The 9,747-nt window shown below is 42.7% G+C and overlaps 1 protein-coding gene across 1 annotated transcript in view; it reads left to right on the top strand.

The window, feature by feature from the left end:
* Window positions 1-9,747, top strand: part of hfm1 (helicase for meiosis 1) — a 181,819-nt gene that overhangs the window by 61,475 nt on the left and 110,597 nt on the right. Inside the window, exons 17-20 of the mRNA XM_085983383.1 lie at window positions 1,206-1,339; window positions 2,116-2,163; window positions 8,448-8,528; window positions 8,646-8,737. Coding sequence (XP_085839509.1) covers window positions 1,206-1,339; window positions 2,116-2,163; window positions 8,448-8,528; window positions 8,646-8,737 — 355 coding nt within the window. The remainder of the gene's footprint in view (window positions 1-1,205; window positions 1,340-2,115; window positions 2,164-8,447; window positions 8,529-8,645; window positions 8,738-9,747) is intronic.

Genomic DNA, 9,747 nt, shown 5'->3' with positions numbered 1-9,747 from the left:
AGTCGCTTTCTATCTTCCCCCCCAGTCGCTTTCTATCTTCCCCCCAGTCGCTTTCTATCTTCCCCCCAGTCGCTCTCTCTCTTCCCCCCAGTCGCTCTCTCTCTTCCCCCCAGTCGCTTTCTATCTTTCCCCCCAGTCGCTCTCTCTCTTCCCCCCAGTCGCTTCTCTTCCCCCCAGTCGCTCTCTCTCTTCCCCCCCAGGCGCGTCTCTCTCTTCCCCCCCAGTCGCTCTCATCTCTTCCCCCCCAGTCGCTCTCTCTCTTCCCCCCCAGTTGCTCTCTCTCTTCCCCCCCAGTCGCTCTCTCTCTTCTCCCCAGTCGCTCTCTTTCTTCCCCCCCCCCCCCACCAGTCGCTCTCTCTCTCTCTCTTCCAACAACAACATGCCCTCGAAAAAGCCCCGGCGCCGCCGGGCACTCCAGCTAGTATTCTATGTAATGTAATCCTATGTAATGTAATGTATAAGATCACCTCTCAGGCATCTCCATTCCATGTTGAAAAGCCCAAGTCTATCCAGTTTTTCCCTGTAACTCAGACTTCTGATTCTAGGGATCATCTTCATGTGACGAGCACAACATTGTGTTGGTCAGTGCCAGTGATATGTCTCCTCTAGCCTAAACCTTCTTCACATGGAAGGCCTCCATGTTATTAGTCCTGGCTCATGCGCACTTCCAGCCCACTGAGTGTGAGCATAGTCCACCCAGCTTTTCACCTCTCAGTTGCTCCTCCAACTGACTGAACAATGCCACCAAGGTCTTTCTTGTCTCATAGATGGGAAAGAAATAAGGAATAGAAATGCAATGTAATTGAGCAGTGTGCTGTTGTAGTATTTTGCAGACCAATGTTTGACATAGTGGACTGGTATGTCAAAAGTTAATCTTGTAATCACTGACTTCCTAATCGCGGCTGTGTCACTGTGGGAAAGTCTCAGCAGAGACTAGGTACCCTCATGAGGGATTGAACGAATATCAGAATAAAAATAGAAAGAAGATAGAAAAATGACTGAGGTGCTGTTGATTAATGCGATTAAATGTCACTTGACAGTTTGTATATTTTTTGGTAACCCATTGTATATCTATCTTATGGTTTTAGATGTCTTGAATAAAACTATTAAATATAAAATATTTCTAGAGGTTTCATCTGGAAATGCTAGATAACAAGTTTTGAAGATTATGAATTTTGAGGTCTCACACTTCTTTCTGTTGATAGTTTACACAAGCATCTTGTTGAACATTTGAATGCAGAGATAATACTGAACACCATCAGTGATGTCAATGTGGCTTTGGAGTGGATACGATCAACATTTCTTTACATAAGAGCTCTTAAAAATCCAAACCACTATGGTAAGAATTAATACTTCCTAACAGACAGAGTGGCTCATTAGATTACAATACTGTCTTTTCACTTTGTGGATTTGTGTTCAAATCTGGCCCAGATTGATGAGATTAAAGTTCTGTCTCTGCCAGCTGTCATGGTTCAATGTACAATGAGTTTGGGCAATCTCAACCTAATTCATAGTGGATATAAACAAACTTCCTGTAATGCAGCATTTTAGAAAGGCAATAAAAATGCTTGTTGTGAGAAATGGAAGATATCGCTCTGGTAGAAAGAAAATATTGAGACTGTCCGAAGGAGTCCCATTCTCATCCAGCCCATGGTATACTGGGTCTGGGACTGCTGACAGGGGATGCAAAACATGGAGAAGTATTCCACACCCTTACACTGATGTCTCTGACCATGATGAGCACAACTATTTCACCAAAAATGTAGTTTATTCCTCATTTGCTGACCCACTATACACAATTTGGATTTTTTGCACTCTAGTCAAACAATGGCCTTGTATACAATGGAGTGGGGGGAGATCCATATAACCAGAATCACAGTGAAGGGTGCAGTTTTATAAAGAGACAATGTCAAATTATTTTAAGTAAGTTTATTGTCTCTGTCAAAATAACAGACAAAGAAATTTCAAATTAATGCATTAAACTAATATCATACAGCTAATATTTTTGTTATGATCTAATAGTTATTAAATTTATACAAATGAACAAAGAATATTTAAAATCACCAAAGAGTACAACGATTTCAAACATAAGAATATATGTATTTTTTTCCTGAGGTTTTGCTACTGGACTTGATAGAGCTGGAATTGAAGCAAAGTTGCAAGGTACTATATGCTACTTTTAATCCTTACTTTGTCATTGAAATGGATTATCGGAGTCTCTTTACCAACTTGAAATACTTAAAACAAGTATCAGTAATACTATAGGGTGAAACTTTCAACTTTAGCAGGGGTGTAAAATTGGAGGTATTGGATCAGTCGCCTGTTATACACCCTGCCCGATTTTCCTTTCCATTTAAGTCAGAGTTCTGCCTATAGACCTGTAGTTGCTTAATCAACAGTTAGTAAATGTAACCTGGTGTATTCAGCAATTCTATTAATCAATGTAATTTAGTGCTGACTTTTAATTAGTTGATAGAAAAGGAAAGTAACCCATTTTATATGTAAGTGATAATTTGTCAACTAGATTTATGTTGTCAGTGGTTTTGTTGCGGTTTATTGAATGTGCTACTGAGTCAGGTCACGGATTCAAGCCCCACGCCAGAGATTTGTTTTTTCCATCATGAAGAAACATTGGCCTGGATTTCAGCATTCCTGGTGTGCACCAGAAACACATATCGGGAAATTCCACACGCTGAGCCCATGATTTTCCAACTATACTAAATACTGGTGAGGGCGATGGTTCCTCTGGGGAGTACAGCCAGAGCCAAGTCCACGGCACCACAGGTGGCTCAGGGGGGGAGGAACAGGATCGAGAAAGCAATAGTGGTAGGAGATTCGATAATTAGGGAAACAGACAGGCGTTTATGCGGCCACAGATGTGATTCCAGGATGGTATGTTGCCTCCCTGGTACCAGGGTCAAGGATGTCACTGAATGGCTGCAGAACATTCTGAGGGGGCAGGGTGAACAGCCAGAGGTCATGGTCCGTATCGGTATCAACGACGTTGGTAGAAAAAGGGATGAGGTCCTGCAAACAGATTTTAGGGAGCTAGGAAAGAGATTAAAAAGCAGGATCTCAAAGGTAGTAATCTCTGGATTACTCCCGGTGCCACGAGCTAGTGAGTATAGAAATAGGAGGACAGAGCAGATGGTGCAGCAGGGAGGGCTTTAGATTCCTGGGACATTGGGACGGAACGAATGTCCTCGTGGGGGGGAGGGGTTACAAGTGCTGTTGGGGAGGGTTTAAACTAATTTGGCAGGGGGATGGGCACCAAGATGTAGTATTAGAAAGGAGAAACAAGATGCACAAAGGATTGGGAAAGACAGATAGCACAAAGGATTGGGAGAGACAGTTAGCACGAGAGTAAGAAATGGTAAGGTATTAGGTGGAGTCAGACTAAGAGAGAATATAAGAAGGTCTAAGATAGGTTTACAGTGCACGTGTGTGAATGTACGAAGTGTGGTAAATAAGGTTGGTGAGCTGCAGGCGCAAAAAGCCATATGGGAATGTGATGTTGTGGCGATAACGGAGACCTGGCTCAAAAAAGGGCAGGATTGGCTACGAAATATTCCTGGATATAAGATGTTCAGGAAAGATAGGGAAGGAAAGAAAGGAGGTGGGGTGGCAGTATTGATTAAGGAGAATATTACAGTGCTGGAAGAGAGGATGTCCTGGAGGGGTCAAGGACAGACTCGTTTGGTCAGAGTTGAGAATCAATAGAGGTGCCATTAATCTTACTAGGTGTATTCTATAGGCCACCAACTAGTGGAAAGGATATAGAGGAGCAAATTTGCAGGGAAATTACAGAGAGGTGCAGAACTATAAAGTAGTGATAATGGGGGAACTTCAACTATCCTAAAATAGACTGGGATAGTAATAGTGTAAAGGGCAGAGAGGGGGAAGAATTTCTGAAGTGTGTTCAGGAGAACTTTCTTGATCAGTACATTTCTGGCCCAACAAGGAAGGAGGCATTGCTGGATCTGTTTCTGGGGAATGAGGTGGGTCAAGTGGAGCAAGTGTCAGTAGGGGAACATTTAGGGAACAGTGATCATAGTAGCATAAGGTTTAGATTAGCTATGGAAAAGGACAGGGAGCAATCTACAGTAAAAATATTTAATTGGAGGAAGGCAATTTCAGTGGGTTGAGAATGGATCTGGCCCGGGTAAATTGGAATCAAAGATTGACAGGCAAAACTGTAATCAAACAATAGCCTTTAAAGAGGAAATGGTTCGGGTACAGTCGAGGTACATTCCCATGAAGGGGAAACGTAGGGCAACCAAAGTCAGAGCTCCCTGGATGACGAAAGAGATAGAGAGTAAGATGAAGCAGAAAAAGGCGGTTCAGAGAAGGTTCACTCGGTTGATTCCGGAGATGAGGGGGTTGACGTATGAGGAAAGGTTGAGTAGGTTGGGACTCTACTCATTGGAGTTCAGAAGAATGAGAGGCGATCTTATCGAAACATTTAAGATAGTGAGGGGGCTTGATCGGGTGGATGCGGGGAGGATGTTTCCACTGATTGGTGAGACTAGAACTAGGGGGCATAATCTAAGAATAAGGGGCTGCCCTTTCAAAACTGAGATGAGGAGAAACTTCTTCACTCAGAGGGTAGTAAATCTATGGAATTTGCTACCCCAGAGAGCGGCGGAAGCTGCAACATTAAATAAGTTTAAAATGGAGATAGACAGTTTCCTAGCAGATAAGGGAATTAGGGGTTACGGGGAGAGGGCAGGGAAGTGGACGTGAGTCTAGATTCGGATCAGCCATGATCCTATTGAATGGCGGAGCAGGCCCGAGGGGCCGTATGGCCTACTCCTGCTCCTACTTCTTATGTTCTTATGACTTTGGCAGCATCTTCTTCCTTGGTAAAGACAGATGCAAAGTACTCATTTAGTACCTCAGCCATGCCCTCTGCCTCCATGTGTAGGTCTCCTTTTTGATCCCTAATCTATTCTCATACCCTCTCTTTGCCTGTCTTATTTAGTTTTTCACTTCCCCTCTGAACTTTCTATATTCAGCCTGGTTCTCACTTGTATTCTCAACCTGATACTTGTCATACACCAATCTTTTTCTCCTCACATATCTATAGAAGCTTTTACAGTCAGTTTTTATGTTCCCTGCAAGCTTACTCTCATACTCTATTTTCCCCCTCTTAATTAATCCTTTTGTCCTCCTTTGCTGAATCCTACACTGCTCCCAATCCTCAGGTTTGCTGCTTTTTCTGGCCAATTTATATGTCCTCTCCTTGGATCTTATGCTATCCCTAATTTCCCTAAATTAGCTACAGTTGCGCCACCTTTTTTGTTTTATTTTTATGCCAGACAGGGATGAACAAATTCTGTAGTTCATCCATATGATCTTTAAATGTTTGCCATTGCCTATCCACTGTCAACCCTTTAAGTAACGTTCCCCAATCCATCCTAGCCAACTCGTGCCACTTACCATCGTAATTTGCTTTATTTAAATTCAGGACCCTAGTCTCTGAGTCAACTATTTCACTCTCCGTCATAATGAAGAATTTTATCATATTATGATCGCTCATCCCCAAGGGTATCATTAAATAATACCCAGTCTAAGATGGCCTGATCTCTAGTTGGTTCCTCAACATATTGGTCCAGGAAACCATCCCGTATACACTCTGGGAATTCCTCCTGCACAGTATTGTTACTAATTTGGTTAGCCAAATCTATATATAGATTAAATTCACCCATGATAACTGCTGTGCCCTTATTGCACGTGTCTCTAATTTCCCATTTAATGCCATCCCCAACCTCAGCATTACTGTTTGGGGTCTATATACAACTCCCACTAACCTTTTCTGCCCCTTGGTATTTCTCAGCTCTACCCATACAGATTCTACATCATCAGAGCTAATATCCTTCCTTACTATTGTGTTAATCTCTTTAACCAGCAATGCTACCCCGCCTGCTTTTCCTTTTTCCCTGTCCTTCCTGAATATTGAATAGCCCTGGATGTTGAATTCCCAGCCTTGGTCACCCTGTTGTTCTCCTTAGAGCAGAGAAGGTTGAGAGGAGATTTGATAGAGGTGTTCAATATCATGAGGGGTCTAGACAGAGTAAATAGAGAGAAACTGTTCCCATTGGCAGAAGGGTCGAGAACCAGAGGACACAGATTTAAGATGATTGGCAAATGAACCAGAGGCAACATGAGGAAAGACTTTCTTTACGCAGCGAGTGGTTCGCATCTGGAATGCACTGCCTGAAGGGGTGGTGGAGGCAGATTCAATCATGGCTTTCAAAAGGGAATTGGATAATTACCTGAAGGAAAAGAACTTGCAGGGCTACGGGGAAAGGGTGGGGGAGTGGGACTAGCTGAAGTGCTCTTGCAGAGAGCTGGCACAGAGAATGGCCTCCTTCTGTGCTGTAACTATTCTATGAATAGTCTTTTCAGACTGGTAACCAATTGCATCTTGTCAGCAAAATCCAGATCAAGCACAAGAAAGTTAAATATTCCTTTCAAAATTATGGTTCTGGAAATAGTACTAGCACCGAGAGATGCTGGTAAAATGTGATTGAAGATACATTCACATAGCAACTGTAGCATCGGTGCAAACCAGTTTCACTTCAGACAGACTCTGCAGCTTTAAGGAGATATTTACCTGGGTCTGCATCCAGGTACATTGAATTGCCTGGGCTCAAATTATATATTTTAAAATCTTGCGGATCGGAGTATGCACCTGTAAAGGAACCTGCACAATTTTCCTCCATTTAATTACGGATGGAAAATTGAATGGGTTCTTTTTCTAGGCATGTGCTCCAACCATCCTAATTTTCCATTATTTGCTGCACCCAGGTGATCCAGTTTGTCCGGGCGCAGACCCAGGAAAATTTTTCCTATGGTGCACATGCAGCCTGAATCTGGAATCGGACCGAACCTGGCATCGGAACAAAGCTAAGTGAGACTCTCTGGAGGAGGTAGTCTTGTTCAGCTTTGCTTCCAAGTTGGCTTGGACTTTTGCATCCAATTTACGCAATATGAGTTCGATTTTCCAAGCCCCGAGGAGGCGGGTTTAGAGGCGGGAGCGGTGGGAAAATTGCAGAATCGGGGGACAGGAACCCACCCCGCCCCCAATCCGCCTCCGTGCCAATGTCCCAGGAGGCGGGTAACCGACCTGTGCTGGGAGCCGCCTCCCCGAGGAGGGAAGGGGATTAGTGCCAATTAACTGCCTGTTAACAGTTAGTTAACAGGCAGTTTTTTGCCTAATCCCTATTTTTAGCCCTGAAGTGTGGGCTGTCCGACGGCTCCGAACCACGCCAAGTTAGCGAGGCGGACCGTCGGTTTGGAGGGGTCGAGATGTCCGTTGTGCAGGTGAGTGATGGGTGCGTGTGTGCAGAGGTAAGTGTAAAGTGTTTTAATAAGTTTTACCTACCTTTACTTTCTCCTGCAGGCTTCCTTCCTTCAGTTCTCGGGAGTCCCTCAGCTCACCGGCACAGAAAGCAGAATGGCCGCTGAACTGTCAAAAGCTGCAGCCTCTGCTTTCTGGTCTGGAGAGATCTCTAACTGAGTCTGAGTAGAAGGACTCAAGTTAGAAGACAGATTGTCAGAGTTTGACAGCTTCACACAGCTGTCAAACGCTGATTTTTCATCTGTTAAAAGCTCTTGACAGATGAAATGTCAATCGCTGACGTCACCAGTAACCAGGTGTCCCTTAATTGGCCTGCTGAGCCCGCTGGGCGGGCTTAACAAGGTCAATCAAGGGAAAATAGTGTGGGTTGGCCACAAGTCGATGGAGGCGGGATTACAACCCAAAAAGTGGGAGTCCCGCCTCCAAAAGCTCCCCATTGACAAAATCGAGCCAAGTCTAGCATCACTACAAAGCTGAAACTGTCATAGCATCAATGATGAACTTCTAGTGTGAATTTACAATGAGCTATTTCTACAGCTTTTCTTTATCTATGCCTTCCATGAGTTTTGATGCAGTTTACAGTAAGGGTACTGGAGTGTAATTGTCAGACTTCTGACTTTCCCTGTGTGTGTCATAATCTTTGTTGATTTACACCGAACAACACCAAAGGTGCATTTACAGTACAAGTGTAGCATCAGTGCGAAGAAGTTTCACTTTGCACCAACAATACAGTTATTTTACAAATTTGCTGTTTGATGAATGTGCTCTTGGTGTGGAGCTTGCCTACCAGGAGTACATATCAGGAAAATTGGGCACATGTCTGCTACAATTTTTAAACCGTTGAAATTAATGGATGGAAAATCTTGGGTGGGGTGGGTGAAATGTGACTGAATTCCAAATATGCACTTCGAGTGGGCAGAGCTCTGCCGGGGTGCGCTGAGGATTTTTGGTGCCATTATCTCAAAGATAGCCTTATTGGTAGTGTTAAGTTGAGATCCATGTGCTAATGAAAATAGTCCATTTGTAAGATGTTACAAACTGATCAATGCTGTGTAATAAATAACAGTTCTTATTACTAAAACAGAATTATGCCTGAAGAATTTGCATGCATTGTCTTCTATTGGCTTGATAAGAATGGATGAAGAGATCAATTTCAAGCCTACAGGTGAAAATATCTTTGCATAAATTCTAATAAACCTTTCTGCTTTTAATTAAAAAAAAATCACAACAGGATCTATTATTGATAATGTAATATGGTAACTTTTTCCTTTATATTTAATAGAAACTGGGAGACTAATGGCTCGTTATTGCATTGCTTTCGATACAATGAAACTTTTCTACTTGGTCACTGGAAGTGAAACTTTAACTGAACTGGTAATTTGATAACTTATTTGAAGCAAAAACTAGGAAGTTTTAATTGAAGATCTAGAAATGATGAAACATCCATTAAGGTTCAATATGGATCTTGAAAACATCTAAATGATTTTTCTGACCACTATAAAAGAAAGACTTGCATTTATTTAGCGCCTTTCATGACTACCGAACGTCTCAAAGCGCTTTACAGCCAATGAAGTACTTTTGAAGTGTAGTCACTGTTGTAATGTGGGAAACGCGGCAGCCAATTTGCACACAGCAAGCTCCCACAAACAGCAATGTGATAATGACCAGATAATTTTTTTTCTGTTATGTTGGTTGAGGGATAAATATTGGCCAAGGTAACTCCCCTGCTCTTCTTCGAAATAGTGCCATGGGATCTTTTACGTCCACCTGAGAGAGCGGTTTAACATCTCATCTGAAAGACGACACCTCCGATAGTACAGCTCTCCCTCAGTACTGCACTGGAGTGTCAGCCTAGCTTTATGTGCTCAAGTCCCTGGAGTGGAACTTGAACCCACAACCTTCTGACTCAGAGGCGAGAGTGCTACCCACTGAGTCACAGCTGACACAAAAGAGAGAAGTACTGTGATTATTAAACCCATTTACTGCTAGCATTGTAGTAATTTCCATTTTTCCAATTGGGATTGGCTACCTGAGTCACAGGAAAGGGTTTAGATATATCTATATTGGATTATATAAATGGATTGTTCGGTTTTGCCAATTCAGTGAAAAGTAGTGAAGAAATTTAGCAAATTCCTATGACATTACTGATGGAAGTTGGATCATATACTGTTTTATAATGGTATGAGTACTGTACAATGTCATGCACAATTTATTATTCTGCTGCTAAGGTGCAGCTATGTTTAGCTTAGCCCTATAAGACCACATAATTGCTGTCTGTGTATGACACCCTGAGGTTAATTGTTGATGAGTGAAGTTTACAGATTGGCAGGTCCTTGTAAACTTCCAACTTCAGATCAGAAGAAACTAGAAAGAAATGCCTCTTT

This window comes from Somniosus microcephalus, chromosome 3 (assembly GCF_052327205.1).
Source record: "Somniosus microcephalus isolate GS21.2 chromosome 3, FLI_Smic_1.0, whole genome shotgun sequence".
NCBI classification, from domain to species: Eukaryota; Metazoa; Chordata; class Chondrichthyes; order Squaliformes; family Somniosidae; genus Somniosus; species Somniosus microcephalus.
The sequence above is the reverse complement of the archived record's forward strand: the minus strand, read 5'-3'. Positions and strand labels throughout refer to the sequence as shown.